General features: G+C 39.7%; 1 protein-coding gene across 1 annotated transcript in view; it reads left to right on the top strand.

Moving 5' to 3' along the window:
* Positions 1–206: 206 nt before the first annotated feature.
* The window catches only part of LOC114051892 (otoancorin-like), an 83360-nt gene continuing 67630 nt past the window's right edge, over positions 207–15936 (top strand). The window contains exons 1-11 of the mRNA XM_027874277.1: positions 207–294; positions 610–638; positions 733–763; positions 883–910; positions 1348–1435; positions 2575–2706; positions 6328–6563; positions 9981–10084; positions 12191–12291; positions 13125–13264; positions 15303–15426. Coding sequence (XP_027730078.1) covers positions 207–294; positions 610–638; positions 733–763; positions 883–910; positions 1348–1435; positions 2575–2706; positions 6328–6563; positions 9981–10084; positions 12191–12291; positions 13125–13264; positions 15303–15426 — 1101 coding nt within the window. The remainder of the gene's footprint in view (positions 295–609; positions 639–732; positions 764–882; positions 911–1347; positions 1436–2574; positions 2707–6327; positions 6564–9980; positions 10085–12190; positions 12292–13124; positions 13265–15302; positions 15427–15936) is intronic.

The raw sequence follows: 15936 nt of genomic DNA, 5'->3' as shown, positions 1-15936 counted from the left end.
TATATTTGCATAAACATATAAATGCTACACATGTGAATAAGTCTGGTTATGTTAAAAATAAAAAATTTCACTATTATTATAAAAGTTTAAGGGGCTTTTGTGGTCTTTTGAAATTCTTTCCTTTTTCTTCATAATTTTCTTTATTTCTTTCTTTGTTTCTTCTTGCAAACCTAAATGTCTCTTTTACCTGAATCAATCATAGGATAATGTTCGGAGAACCCAGAATTTATTTCCTGCTTCTTTTCTTGATGGGTGATTCAGTCGCAGCTTTGAAATCTCCAAATTCTAGGCAGGGTAAGTCCGGAAGAAGTGATTTTCCATGCATTGGAAAAGTTCTATGGAATGTATTATAATAAGTTTAGATCAGTTTAGGTACATGATATTCTAAGATGGGGAAGAAGTTTGTGTCTAGCCAGGTGATTATGTTTGAAGTTTTCAGAGTTATTCTAAATGTCTCATCCTATGTACAGGTTGGTATTTGTGGTAACAGTTCATCAAGAATTACCCTCATATGTCTCTTCTTGCTTTTCATTTATGGTACGCTTATATTTTAGAAGGTTGAATAATCCAACTATAGTTACATGCTCACTGGATTTTTTTTTTAAACAGATTTGCATCCGTTACTGCAGAAAATGGCAGTGAGTATTCAATCTTCTTTTAATCAAAATTCCTTCTATTGTAACACACTAACATTGGGGGATAATACTTGACTTTATCTCTTGTGCCTTCTAGGAAGAAATAATAGAGGGAAGATATCTGAATGGTAATATGTTCCATGGGATCTTGCTTGCTTCTCATTATGGTTTCAAACGCAATTGCAACATTGATCTCTCTGCGGTGATTCAGTTTTAAGCTGTCTTTCTGTTTTATTTCCCCATGCAGCTCTTCTGGATTTAATCCAGTTTCAGAGGTAATACAAAGAATACAAGGTTTTGTACATTCTAGAACATTACTCTAAGAACTATAGGTTTGGGAAAGAAAGATGAGGTTGGTGTGGGTCGGTGTCTTTCACAGGATGTGGAATATCGTGGGAGCTAAATGCATTTTTAATAAAGTCACAAAATAGGATCACAGATGGGGCTGCAATGAAACTACCAAACTAGATTTCCCTTAAACTGGAAGGCTTTCATCTTAATTTTAGTGGATTGTTATTATATTATTGAATAGTTTGGTGAATTATTATTATCATTATCATCATTATTATCACCTCTTGTGATATTCTACTACTGACTTATTTATTTTCATTGCCCTTATTCTCCACATCCTTGTTTCCCATTAACTCAGGCAATCAGTAATTGACCACAACAGATCCTTTGACCTGTGTCTTCTCTGTGTTTCCAATTAAAGTTCTAATGTGTGGACCTCGGACCTATCCCAAAGACTCATGGCCTATTTCCATTCACGAAATGTTGCCTTTACTGTGAGCAGTCTTCAGGTTTGTGTAATCTCACTTTCAAGGCATAGTCGTATCACTGGACCCATTTCTTTGACTTGGATCCTTGAAAATTTTGTAGCTGCCGCCGCCATTAAATTTATCTCCTGGGCTCTCAGCCAGGCTTCCCACAGCCTTAGGAAGACTCTTCAAGAATTGTGCATGGTAGTGATTATTTCCACTGAAATCAGATATTGATTTTAATCACCTACTATGTATCAAGCATTGTGCCAAGCTGTAGGGATGCAAATACAGAAGAGAAACGATCTGTTTTCAAGGGGCTTGCCTTCTAATTGGGGAGTACAACACATAGCGTCTCCTTCGCTCTGCTGACCTTTTCCTTCAGTGACCCAAATATGTTCGGGGAGAAGTAGCTAGGCTTAGGGAGGATCTTCTGGGAGCTCCCTTTGAGAGTAGTATTACTGATTAGATGGGAAAACTATGCCCTGGTAAGTAGACAGAAAAGAAGTGAGGTGTTAGATGTGGCTTGTTTTTGGTAGTTGTTATATGCACATGTGTTTTCCTATGTGTTTAGATGGTAAACTCCCTGAGGCACTGGAACTTGTTTTCTATTTCCTTTGTATTCATCCTGTGGGGATTTTTCTTCTTTTGGGGGGGAGGGGAAGGGGGATGACCTGAAGGAGGGATTATTCGAGGGGCAGTATTCTCTGTGTTTGTGTCCTGACTGTGTGGAGTACAGTTAGCTTTTTTGGCTGTTGTCCTTCCTCTGCAGGAAGGAATCCAAAACAAAAACCTCTGTAATATGAGCTTCCCTCCCCAGAAAATCCAGGAAGAATGAGGTGCCCTGTCTAAGCAAGAATCAAAACAGTCTCCCAAGAAGTAACCATGTCAACTAGAAAAGACCATAGTATCCCTGCTTCCTTGTCCCAAGGAAAAGGGATCCATATCTACTCTCTCCAGCTCCCTACATCTCTTGTTGGGATCATGTGAGGGGTGATGAGACAGAGGCTTCTAAGCTAGCCCTGATTGTGAGTCCTGCAATGCGTGGCAGGCCTTACTGGCTTTGTGCTTTCTTTAAATGTAGGCCTCTAGGGAAACTGAAAAGCATGGTGACTAGCCAATCTGAAAGGCATCCTTGCATCCGTCCTGGGTCAATTTGCTTTTATCCCCTTCATTCTCAGGCTACCATGGAAAATTACCTGGAGAACCTTCTGTACCAGCCCCAGAAGCTGCTGGCAGATTTCCGACAGACTGATGACCAGCAATTACAGACTGCCATGAAGTACCTGTTTGAAGACAAAAAGAGCCGATTGGTAAGGGGGCCCTAGTGGACCTAGAGATAAAGAGGAACTAGGTCCTTCAAACTACTGAGTCTGCCTCAGCACCAGGGATGCCGCAGGCAAACAATAAGCTTTTATTATTAAGCACCTACTGTGAATCAGTCATTGTGCTCTGTGGTGGGGATACAAATACATACCTGATACAATTCCTGCCTTATCCCTTGAGGGAATAATAAATAGCATCTGCCTTCTCCTTTTCCTACAGTTACCCAAGTGTACTGAAAGAGAAATAGCTACTGGGTTTAAGAAAAGGGTTTCTCTCTCTTTTGCCTGTACTCAGGAACTAAGAAAAGCACCAGGGGAGTCTCTGATAAGGAACAGAATAAGGAAAGAAAAAGGAAGGGAAACTTTACCAGCTCTAGCCCATTCAAAAGTAACTTGTGAACGATTTTCATGTAGGCAGTAAAGAGTGAGTGAGTTTGAGGGTTCTTGGGAGTCAGAAAGACAGAGATCTTGAAAAATTTTCTATTTTGGAGTAAGGTGTTGAAGAGGATAATTAGCCAGTCAGATTTTGAAAAGAATCTCTAAGATCTGCCTGATTGTACCGTAATAAAGGCTACCTTCATCACAGATAACTCCCCTAGAAATGAGTTAGCTGAAAATGATTCAATTTTTGTCTAAATACGTTGTGGTGATGATTGTGTAAGACTAAAGCTTAATAACTATTCACTTATTTTGATCAGATAAAGGATGAAATAAAGGTTCTACACAAGGCAAAATTTATTGACTTCAGGACTGGCTAAGGAGAAGACACCATGAGGTGTTCTAAAATTTAGAACATATTTTCCCCAAAGTTCTTGAATACTAATGTCAGAAGTATATAGAAGCACATATCATTTAACAAGCAAAATATCATGCTGTATAAGCAATGCCTGTTGTCATAGAAATAAATTGAGGTACAAAGTTCTAAGCAAGATCAATTTGTTAGCAAAGCATGAATTTGCCAGTAAATAGGATCTCAGCCTCTTCAGCAAGCTAAGACCTTGAATGAGGGCTGACAGATAATTTTTATAGGTAAAAGGAAGAACATTCAAAAACTAGAAGGCAACAGAAAACAATATGATTGGTTACAAAGCTTGGGGTATCATAGATAGAGAAGACAATATAAGTGACTAGAAATTGGGAATATGGCCCTAACAACAACTTCTCCTTTCATCTTGTCACTAGGAAATGCTGATTGTTTGAGTCCATCTGCAAGACTAACTAATGGTGTATAGATAACAAAATTCCTCTAATGGTACAAGGACAGCTAGTGGTATAATGATAACAGATTTCCTTTTAGTTAAAGTGACTTATAGGGCAACTGAACTTTTAAACTTCACTCAGAATGGAAAAACTGAACTTCTGAACCTATGTACTTCTGAACTTACCTCAAAGACAAAGAAGCATGACTTTGGCAGTTATACAAAATGGCAGCAGTGATACAGAATAGAATCAATAACAAAATAGAATCAGTAAAATCAATTTGATTTCTCAGTTTCTCAACCCTTAATCATCAATCAACAAGCATTTAATTCCCTGCTAAATACCAGGCCCTATGCTAGGTGCTAGTGATAAAAAGACTGAAAAATGAAGTAAGTCCCTCGAGGAGCTTACATTCTGAAGAGGGAAAATAAAGTGTCACAGGTTAATGGTGGCCATCTAATAGATCGTGGGCTAGGCTTTCTCCTGCCCCCTTCTGGTGGCCCCCATATGAAAGAGCTGTTGAAGTCTCAAGCCACATGCTCGAAAGAAAGGAAGAAGAAAGTGGGAGATGTTTTCTCTCCTTTTAAAGTATACTAAGTGTCCCATTATTCTCTTTACTAAAGAAGCTGCCAAAAGGGACAGGGGAAAGACAGACTTATTTACCCCATACTTACTCCATGAGGTAACTCTTGTGTTACATATATTCATGAGCCATGGTGTGCTGAAGTTGGCTTGTACTTAGGAGCCCATTATTAAATTTTTATTGTAAGCATTTATACCTCAAAAATCAGCAAACTACAAACAAGGGCTTGATTTATTGTTTTGTTGATTGTATAGACTTAAGAAAGTGATGGCAATAATGTTAATAATGCAAATTAAACTAAAAAGTGGGTGTTCTGTGGAGACAGCTGTTATTAAACATTTAGCAGCACACACATGCCTATAGAAAGGAGACCTTAGCAACTGGGGCCATCAGGAAAGGTTTCCCATGGGACATGACATTTGAGCTGAGCTTTGAAGGAAGCCAAGTATTCCAGGAGGCAAAGATGAAGACAGAGTACATTCCAGGCATGGAAAATAGCCAATACAAAGCATGGAGGTAGGAAATGGATTGTTGTGTCAGGAACAACAAGTAGGCTAGTTTTGCTGAACTCAATCGCTCAATCACCATTTATTAAATGCCTACTATGTACCAGGCACTATGCTACGTTCTGGGCGTATGAAAAAAGGCAGAAGACAAGTAAGGAGCTCACAATCTCATATGGGAGACCACAAGCAAACAAATATGTTCAAACAAGCTATATACAGGATAAGGAAATAATCACCTCAGAGGAAGCACTAGAATATAGTGGAGTAGGGAAAGACTTCTGCAAAAGATGGGATTTTAGTTGGGACTTAAAGGAAGCCAGGGAGGTCAGAAGATGAAAGTAAGAAGGGAGAGCATTGTAGGCAAGGGGGACAGCCAGAGAAAATGCCTAGTTGGGGGAGAGAGAGGTTCTTGTTCAAGGAACAGCCAGGAGGCCAATGTCACTGGATAGAAGAGTACGTAGTGGGGAGTGAGGTACTGGGGTAGTAGAGGGGGCTAGGTTATGAAGGCCTTTGAATGCCAAACAGAGCATTTTGTATTTGATCCTAGAGGCAATAGGGAGCCACTGGAATTTATTGAGAGGGACAGTGTGACATAGTCAGACTTGTGCTTTAGGAAAATTACTTTAGTAGCTGAATGGAGAATGGATTGTAGTGCAGAGAAGACAAGGCAGGCAGACCCACCTGCAGACTATTGCAGGCACTGAGGTGATAGGGGTTTATACTAAAATGGTGTTAGTATCAAAGGAAAGAAGGGGGCCTATTCGAGAGATGTTGCAAAGGTGAAGTCAAGAGGCCTTGGCAACAGATTAGATATGAGGGCTAAGAGATAGTGAGGAGTCCAGGATGACTCCTAGTTTGAGAGCCTGAGGACCTGGGAGGGTGATGTTACCCTTTATAGTAATAAAGAAGGTAGGAGGTGGGGAGGATTCAGACAGACAGATAGTAAGTTCAGTTTTCGGACATGTTGAATTTAAGATGTCTATTGGACATCCAGTTTGAGATGTCAGAAAGACAATTGGAGATTTGAGATTGGAGGTCAGCAGAAGTTGAGTATGAGTAGAGTACATGAAAGAGAATAATTATATAATAAACCTAGAAGGCTGGATGGATCCTGATTCTGAAGGACTTCAACTTACTTTCTTGTGTTATTCTTAAGAGTAGATGCTGGCAGAACTGAGATATCTCTAAACCAAGTTGCATTGATTTTCCCTGCTATTTCCCTTCCCACAAAGTATAATTTCCCCAAGGGTTCTGATCCAACTAATCAGAACATACCAAAAGCCAACAGGTCACCTCTCTCTCCTCTCTTGGTTTCTGCAGGAGCTGGACGACATAGTGATTGATCTGGAGGAAATCCAGTACCATGCTTTGCAGACACCTGGGGTGAACCGAACTCTGTTCCTCATCACCCTAGAGAAATGCTTCCTGGTCATGAGTTCCATTGAATGTGTGGATATACTAGGACGGGTGCTAAGGGTTTCCCCTGGGAGCTTTCTCCAGCCAGAGATCTTTGGGAACCTTCCCAGAAACCTTCAGGAAGATTCCTTTAAGAATTTGTGAGTGCCTTGTTTTCTTCAGCAGATGGTCTTGGGAGTGAAAGAAAGATAAAGCATCTGTTAAGCACTTGCTATTTATTTGTGCTAAATGTGCTAAATGCTGGGGATACAAATACAAGCAAACAAGACACCTGCCGTCAAGAGGCTTACACTATAATGGAGGAAAATAACATATAAAGAGAGGCTACCAAAGTGTGTGGTGGGGCAGCAATTTGGAAATGACTGGAAAGTGATTTGAAGACCTAGTACTGCAGAAAGTACAGTTATCCCTTCCACATTGGGATGGAGGGGCAGGGGTTAGGGGCATGGTCCCCTCCCCCCAATCTGGAAAATCCATGTAAAATTTCTTGGCCCTCCCTTTGTACCAGAGAAGAAGTCTGAATTTTTTCTTTTTCTTTTATGGGTTATTTACAATACCTTATTATAAAACTTGAGTTGATATTATATAATACTATACATGTATTTAATGGATTTCTGAGTTTCTAAACTTTTTCTGTGTCATCTGTTAGTCTTCACGTGTCATCTGCTGCTTCCACAAAACTCCCAAAAAATTCCCATTTAATTTCTCGTACCAACCTGTGATATATAGAAACCATGACGGGGAAAGTTGTGATGTGAAAGGGATAACTGTAAAGTAAATGCATGTTTGTCAGTGCCCAGAACACCAGGGGCAGAGTCCAAGGCTTTAATGAGAAAGAGATGAGTATCGTGGTGGGGAGTTTAGGCTACACAGGAGTATCATTTGGAAGATAGAGGGTGAATTAGGATTGGAAGGGGTACTGGATCTGCAGTAAGTTTGAGTAAAATCTTTAAGCTGAAATACAGTATAGTTTTAATAGAAGGCTCCTATCCATATATAGACCTTATGCTACTGGCATCATCAGTAGGACATAAAACATTGGAGTTCTCTTTATGGTTGTGATGATTTGCCGTGTATCTTTCGTCAGTTGAATGAGACTAGTTGTTCAGGCTACAGTAGCTATGAGACAGAGAATAAACATAGTATGATTCTGATCTCATTAGCATGGTACTATGACAGAGTAGGTGATAACCTTCTTGCACTTATTAAGTATCCACTCTATGCAAAACATTGTCTTTCTTCACCAAGAACAATGACATATAAGACGTTGATGTTGTTGAGTCATTTTTTCAGTTGTGTCCAACTCTTTGTGACACTATTTGGGATTTTCTTGGTAAGGATACTGGAATGATTTGCCATTTCCTTCTCCAGCTCATTTTACAGATGAGGAAACTGAGGCAAACAGGATTAAGTGACTTGTCCAGGGTCACACATTTACTAAGTATGTGAGGCTGGATTTGAACTAACAAAGAGGAGTCTTTCTGACTCCAGGACCAGCACTTTATCCATGGTCCCTACCTTTAGGAAGCTTACAATTTAGGGAAGAAGGGAAGACATATAACAATTGACTAAGCAAAATTCAAACAATTCGTTACTGAAAACCTGCTTATTTTTGTAGGGAGGCCCAACAGTTCCTCAGAAGGTTAATCCCTCCAGCTCACCTGCCCCAAGTGATCGTTGCTTCTGGGCTTAAGTCAGTGATGGAGGAGGTTAGGAGTTAGAGGCTTCCAAACAACCTTGCTCTTTGGGCTTGTCATTCTAAGCAGGTTCCAGCTGCTTTGTGCTTTCTTTAAATAGAGGACTGTGGGAGAAAAGTAATCTTTTCTCTATTTGCTTAACAAACTCAGACCTAAATTATCTTGAATTCCAAACTAGGAGAGCTGAATAAATGAAGTTTTATTGCACTTAGAATGTGTGTGTGTGTGTGTGTGTGTGTGTGTGTGTGTGTGTGTGTGTGATGAGAAGACATAGAGTGGATCAGGAACCATTTTTTGAAGATTTCAGTTCTAGGCAAAATTACAATGTAGGTATAATTAATCTAGAACTCACGGACCATTACAGTTTTCATGGATCTTAAAGATCATCTTGTCCAACCATGTCAGCTCCCCACTCCATTTTACAAGTGAAGAAAACTGAGGCCCAGAATGGTGAAATGATTTGTTCGTGGTCATATTGCTAGTAAGTGAAGGAACTTGGATTTGAAACCAGCTCTTCTGTCTTATTCTAGCTTTTTTCTACAGTGACTCTTCTAGCTATGTCATTCTGTTCCTTTTTCCTTTCCTGAAGTGTTTCCCTCCCTGATTCCCCTTAGGTGGTCAATGCCTAAATCCTTTCCTTCTAGTCAAAGACTAATTTTAGTAAAGGATCTGAAACTCATTTACATTGGAGGAATAAATAACTTATAATGGTTTAAAGTGTTCCTCCAGGAGGAAAAAATGGATTCTTTCTGTTGAGGCTGACTTTTATATTCACTACTCTTCTAAGTTTCCCCTATCTGTTTGCATACCTGCTCTCTTCTCCCATTAAGACATCATACGACCTTGGGCAAGTCATTTTTCCCTCTGAGTCTCAGTTTCTCTAATGGTACAATAAGGGAGTTGGATTAGCTTATCTCTAAGGTCCCTTCCTACTTTATATTGAATGAACCTATGTAGTCAATCAGTCAGTCAGTCAATAAAAATATATTAAGAGCCTGCCATGTGTTAGGCACTGTGCTAAGAGCTGGAGATACAAAGGAAGGCAAAAGATAGTCCTTGCACTCAAGGATCTTATAATCCTTGTGAGTGTGTGTGTGTGTGTGTGTGTAGAGGCAGGGTTTACTTTTGTTTATTCCCTGTATTTTTCCATCTTGTTAGTGCTTTGATTTCCTGTACTAATTAACATTTTTGGAGGGCTATATTTATGTTTAATTTTTGTTTTTCTCAATTACATTTGAACAAGCATTTTTAACATTTGTTTTTTTAATATTTTGAGTTCCAAGTTCCCTCCCTCTTCTCCCATACCTTGAGAAGGGGTTTGATATAGATTGTACATATGCAGTCATGCAAAACATTTCCATGTTAGCCATGCAGCAAAAGAAAACACAGATTAAAAAAAAGAATAATAAAGAAAATTTTTAAATGCTTCAATATACATTCAGACTCCATCAGTTCTTTCTCTAGAGATGTTTAGCATTTTTCATCATAAGAAGGAACTTACAATCTAATGGGGGATGACACATAAAAAAGGGGAGAGGGAAGGGAGGATACCCAGCATGGGGTTCATGAAGAAGTCCTACAGTCAGATGGAAAATGATGAGATGGCTCTCCTGGGCATAATCCTTAAATAGAAGATCTTCAAGGAGCTCTCCAATATCCAATATCTACTCTCTACTCTTTCTAATCAGAGGGAGGGAGAGGCTTTGGGGGGTACTGAAGGGCATATGAGTTTCAGAGTTGATGTGATCTTGCAGGAGCATGAGTTTCTAGAGATCATGATGAGGTCCAGGAGAGCAACCTGATGGGAAGTGAATCTCCATCTTTTTCTTTCCTCTGCTGACATTTGTTTTGGTCATTTAGGTCCTCGGTGTTTAAAGATCTCTATGACAAGATCTCTGCTCGTTCACAGAGGGCACTCTACTCCTGGATGACTCAAATTTTACAGAAATCTGCCAACTCAACCAGTAAGACCAAAAGTCTACAGAACATTGCCATGGGGTTTATCTTTGTGTTAGAAAGAGAGAAAGCTTTCTAAATACCAGCTTATCCCCTCCGTGGAAAGGAGAGAAAAAAAATACTTGCTTAGCTCTTTGTCTCTTTGCATCAGCTATTACCTATCCAAGCTTTTTGTACTTTGTTGTACTTTCCATCATAAATCAGAAATAATGGGACCATTTATACCAGTGATTAAGGGAGCAAAACTTCTTGATAGTTAATGAGTGCATTCAGTGGAAAAATGCCATAGCTTATGTATCATTTGTAAATTAATTAAATCCTTCTTATAACATGAACTGCTTTAAAGAAGTGGGTGTGAACAACTTTTCTCATACTGACAACTCATTTTCTATCTAAACCAGTAATTCCAAAACTTCTTGGAATTATGATACTTAATTGCTTTTGATTTCAGGAGATCTTGACACCTTCCTCTTAAAAGTCCTTCAGGGAACATATTTTATCTTTAACCGAAGTTAATTTAAAATAATTTACTTCGGGCATTTGAGTCTTGTTTCTGCCACTTGCAAGCTGTGTAGCAATGGACAAATCATTTTTCCTTTCTGAGCCTCAGTTTCCTCATCTATAAGGTGGGAATATTAATAGTTTTACTGCGTATCTCAAAAAAGTCGTAATAATAAAGTGAGGAAATGCATATAAAATGCTCTGTAATTGAAAAGCACAATATAGATGTGTATGTGTGTCACTATTATTTTTCATTATTTTATAATATCCCTGAGATTCTTAGAGAATCACAAAACTGGTCTCTATGAAGACAACTTAGTGATGATGTTAATTTCAATTAATGAGCAGTTTGCTTTGGATACATAGGCAGCAACAGGTGGAACCTGGGACCCTGAAGGAATCTGCTAGCCTGAATTTCAGGATGCTCAGTTACAATTTAGTACCTTAATGAATCAGAAGAAACAATTTTCTTGGTGAACTCTAGTGTTCTAAGCAGATGAATATCTCTCTAAATGGTGATCAGTTAAGTTCTTCCTTACCAGAAGAAAGGTTCAAGAACATTTACTCTTAGAGTTTCATAAGAGCACTCATTGTGAGTGAGACATCCTACATTCACAGACATCCTAACATTAACTTCACCAAGTTTTCAGATGTTTTTAACTGAGAGCAGAACATGCTAATACAGAAATATCCATGTAGTGATATGTTACCTTTAATTAATCCTAAATGGTAAAGTACCTTAGGGTCATCTAGTCCAATCCCCTTGTTTGATGCATGAAGCTCTGATATTCCATTACAGATGAGTGTGGCTCATAACACTAAAAGGGTCCAGAATGCAGGAACTGAAATTCCCTGAAGTGTTGAAAACCTGTAGTTCACTTTACCTATGGCAATGCCTTCCCAGAACATTCGACCTAGACTTTGTTGTTATTGATCAGTCATTTTCAGTCACGTCTGACTCTTCATGACTCCTTTTGGGGGTTTTGTGGCAAAAATACTGGAGCAGTTTGCCATTTCTTTCTCTGGCTCATTTACAAATAAGGAAACTGGGGCAAACAGGGTTAAGTGACTTGCCCAGGGTCACACAGCTAATAAGTCTCTAAGGCCAGATTAGAACTCAGGAAGATGAATCTTTCTGACTCCAGGTCTAGCACTCTATCTACTTTACCACCTGTACCTAGAAGGGACCTTCAAAAACATCTTATCTAACCTCCTTATTTTAGAGACAAAAAAGCTGAGGCTCTGGGGGAAAGCTTGGTGGTGCAGTGGATAGAGCACCGGCCCTGGATTCAGGAGGACCTGAGTTCAAATCCGGCCTCAGACATATAACACTTACTAGCTGTTTGACCCTAGGCAAGTCACTTAACCCCCATTGCCCAACCAAAAAAACAAAAAACTGAGGCCCAAAGAAAGGAGGTAACTTGCTGCATAGTTAAATGGCGGAGCTGGGACTTAAATCCTTCTCAATCCAGGGGCAATGCTCTTTCAACTGTGGCTTACACCCTGCTGTAAACTCTTAGTAAATTTTAACTCAATGCATTATTGGCAGCAAAGATGTCTGTGAATATTCCAAAGTTGTGTGAATATTTCTAGTATTTTCTTTTACTGGGCAGATGACTCTGTGTCATGGGTTAGTGCAGAAAACCTGTGGATTTTGGGAAGATACATGGTTCATCTCCCATTTGAAGAAATTACAAAAATTAGTCCTGTTGAGGTAAGTGTAAGATTCCATTCATGCTGTCATACCCATTTCAATGAGAGTGAGAAGTGCTCTTAACCCCCCCCCCCCCCCCCGTTCTCTATGATTAGTAGATTTAGAATGAGAAGGATCCCAGAGTCGACCTTGGCCAATCACCTTGTTTTATAGATGAGGAAGAATGGGTCTATAGTCTTGACCAAGGTCACTCAAGTACTAAGCACCTAAGCCCAAGAGAGGCATCATGAGATTGTAGAAATAGCAATCAATCAATGAACATTTATTAAGCACTTACTATATGCCAGGCATTGTACTAAGTGCTGGGGAGACAAAAGAGGCAAAAGACAGTCCCTGCCTGCAAGGAGCTTGCAATCTAATGGGGGAGACAACATACAAACAAATATATACAAAGCAAGCTATATACAGGATAAATAGCAAGTAATTATCAGAGGGAGGACACTGGAGTTAAGAAGGGCTGGGGAAGGCTTCCAGAAAGTGGGATTTTTAGTTGGGACTTAAAGGAAGCCAGGAAGGTCAGTAGTCAAGAGTGGAGGAGGGAGAGTATGCCAGGGACATCCTGCTTCCAACGTTTACTTGACATGTGGCCATGGACAAGTCACTTAATCCCTCCAAGCCTCAGTTTCCTCAGCTGAAAAATGGGAATAGTAATTCTTGTTCATATTTACCTCTTTGGGTTGTTGTGATGATCTAATGAGATACTATAGATAAGGAATTTTGTGAGCAATAAACATTATATAAAAGTCAGCAGTTATTATGATTATTAATATTATTGTTGTTGTTATTATGGCATTTGGGGCCTCATGACCTGATTTCTGATCTCTGCCCATTAGATTGGGCTGTTTATCAGCTATGACAATGCCACCAAACAACTAGATACAGTTTATGACATCACACCAAAGCTGGCCCATGCTTTCCTGGAAAGGATCAACTCTTCTAGCTTTGATATGAGGAATACCTCTACCATTCACAGGTAAGAAGCAACAGTTTTCTAGTTCTCTGAAAGTACCAGCTTCTCATAGATAGTCTGTAAGCACAACATTTTCTTTGTAAATAAGGGATTTTTTTCTGGCAGAAAAGGGAACAATTGTAGTTTTATTCTTTTAACTTGCCCACAAAATATTGTGCTGGTGAAGGATGGTATCATTTTCTCCCTCCCCTTCCCCGAGCATTGCTTTTTAGAAGTGACATGAAGGCGATGAAATTTGCTAGAGGAAAGATGACTATGTCAAGAAATGAAACAGCAAGAACAAACAAACAAAAATACCTGAACACCATGTGATTGTAATGACCAAGGTTGACCCTGGGAAAAAATAAAGAAAATGCACCTCCCTCTCCTGTTTGCGGGGGTTGGAGAATATTGAGATAGAGTGTGGCTCATACTGTCAGACACAACTGATGTTTGATTTTGCTGAACTACATTCCCCGCCCTCCCTCCCACTTCTTTATTTTAATGAAAAAGCTTGTTGAGCAAGGGAGGGGAAGGAATACATCCAGAAATGAAAGTGATATAAAAACAAAAGATGTCAGTAAAAATAAGATCATTTATCCATTCATTCACTCATTTGCTTGTTTGTTTGCTTGTCCATTCATTCATTCATTCATTCGTTTGTTTTATTGCAAAGAGAGAGACAGAATTTATTTGGACATCAAAACCCCTGAATTCTGGTCCTGACTTCCGCTAGCTGGCTGTGTAACCTTCAGCAGGTCATTTAACCTCTCTGGACTTCAGTTTCCTTATATGTAAAATGAAAAGATTGGGCTAGGTCAAAAGTTCTTAAGTTTTTGTGTTTGATGGACCCCTTTGGCAGTCAAATGAAACCTATGAACCTTTTTTCTAAATAATATTTTTGAATGTATGAAATAAAATACATAGGATTATAAAGTAAATCAATTGTGTTGAAATGTAGTTATCAAAATATACTTTTTTAAAAGTTCATGGACTCCAGGTTAAGAACTTCTAGGCTAGCGGATCATTAAAGTTCCTTCCAGAGTGAAAATTTTATTAGCTCTTTTTCAGCATGGCCCGGTGAACTCATTTCATGTCAGGGAAGTCAGAAGCTATGAGTGGCCAGAGTATGTATGATAAAGAGGTCAACTGCTGGGCCATCTGGGTGACCAGCCTAATAAGACCTGTTGGTTGCTATTCTTGGAGCCAGGAATTCACAAGTAATAACAGCACCTTCTACTATACCAGCAATCTAAGAAATGGCTTTTGGCAAGTCGCCGAAGCTGAATTCCTCAGTTTAGCTTTAGGATTGGAAAGAACAGCCCTTCATTGCACTCAGGAGAATTGCCTCGAGGGCAAGGCCTTGTTCCCCTTTATTCTTTTATATCTTCTCTGGAATTTAGATTCTACTGCTGAAAAATACAGCAAACTCAGTTTTCTGTGTTAAGCAGGGGAAGCAATGGCATGGAAACCTCCTAAAAGCAGAGGTGGGGTATATAGATCTATAAAGCATTTATTAAACTTTAATGGAAAATAGGAAGTGACTGTGGGTAGGGAGGAAGATGAGGAGACTTTGGAAGTAATTTGGAGACCTGGTTCCCAGACAAATAAAGAAAAAACCTCACCAGTTAGAAGGAGTGGAATCTAAATTTCTGATGAGCTGGAGATGGTCACATAGTAGGACCAAAGCACGGAGACCACATATGACCTCCAGGTTATTTGTGCCTGTAGCTGAAATCTGGTTTTCATTTTTGTGTCTATGAGATTTTCCCTTTCCCCAGCAAATTTGTCTTTCACAATATCTGACTTGGTCTCTTTATACTACTTGGCACTTTCTGAATACATATTGACTGAAGGTGGGGAGAAGGAACTCCAGGTGACAGATACAACTGACTTATTAATAAAATTTTGCCCAGATAATATGCAAAGTGCATAACCTCCTTGTGGTCATAGAGAGTTATACTGTAATTGAGCTATTAAATATGATGAGCTGCATCCTGTTTCCTGTATCACTTTGATTCTTTTGGATTATTTTCCAACCTACTCTCATTTCCTTACCTAGGCTGGGGCTGCTTGTTTGTTTCTATGATGACCTGGAGGAGCTGGAAGCCACAGTAGCCCAAGTCTTACTACACCAAATGATTAAGTGTAACCAACTTCAAGGCTTCCAGGCTGATGTTCAGAAGGTGAAGAAGACTGGGTATCCCCACGTCCAGCCCACAATAGCTTGTGTTTTGAACTGGTAGGGATAGAGAAGACTCAGAAGGCTTTGGCTGATGAAGAAAGGGCGGGATCTTTTTGGGGGGGGAGGGGAGAGGGCTGGTTTGTGAGGAAACTGGGACTTGGAATTGAGCAGAAAAATCCAGATGAGGGGATGCAGTCATGATGGGAATCAGGAGGTTGGATCAGGGGCCTGATAAAGGGGATTCAGAGCATGGGGGAAACCAGAGCTGGAGATGAGAAATAGAACACTGGAGAATCACTCAAATTGTGGCTTCAGGCTGCAGGCTCTGGGAATGCCTGTGGCCACTCTGCATGCCCACCATTTAGCCATCTGCTAGTCATTTTTTTTCCGTTTTTTGGCGAGGCAGTGGGGTTAAGTGACTTGCCCAGGGTTACACAGCTAGTGAGTTTCATGTGTCTGAGGCTGCATTTGAACTCAGGTCTTCCTGATTCTAGGGCCGGCGGTCTATCCA

The sequence above is a fragment of the Vombatus ursinus genome, unplaced genomic scaffold (genome assembly GCF_900497805.2).
Source record: "Vombatus ursinus unplaced genomic scaffold, bare-nosed wombat genome assembly UNPS02014807.1, whole genome shotgun sequence".
Classification (NCBI taxonomy): Eukaryota; Metazoa; Chordata; class Mammalia; order Diprotodontia; family Vombatidae; genus Vombatus; species Vombatus ursinus.
The sequence above is the reverse complement of the archived record's forward strand: the minus strand, read 5'-3'. Positions and strand labels throughout refer to the sequence as shown.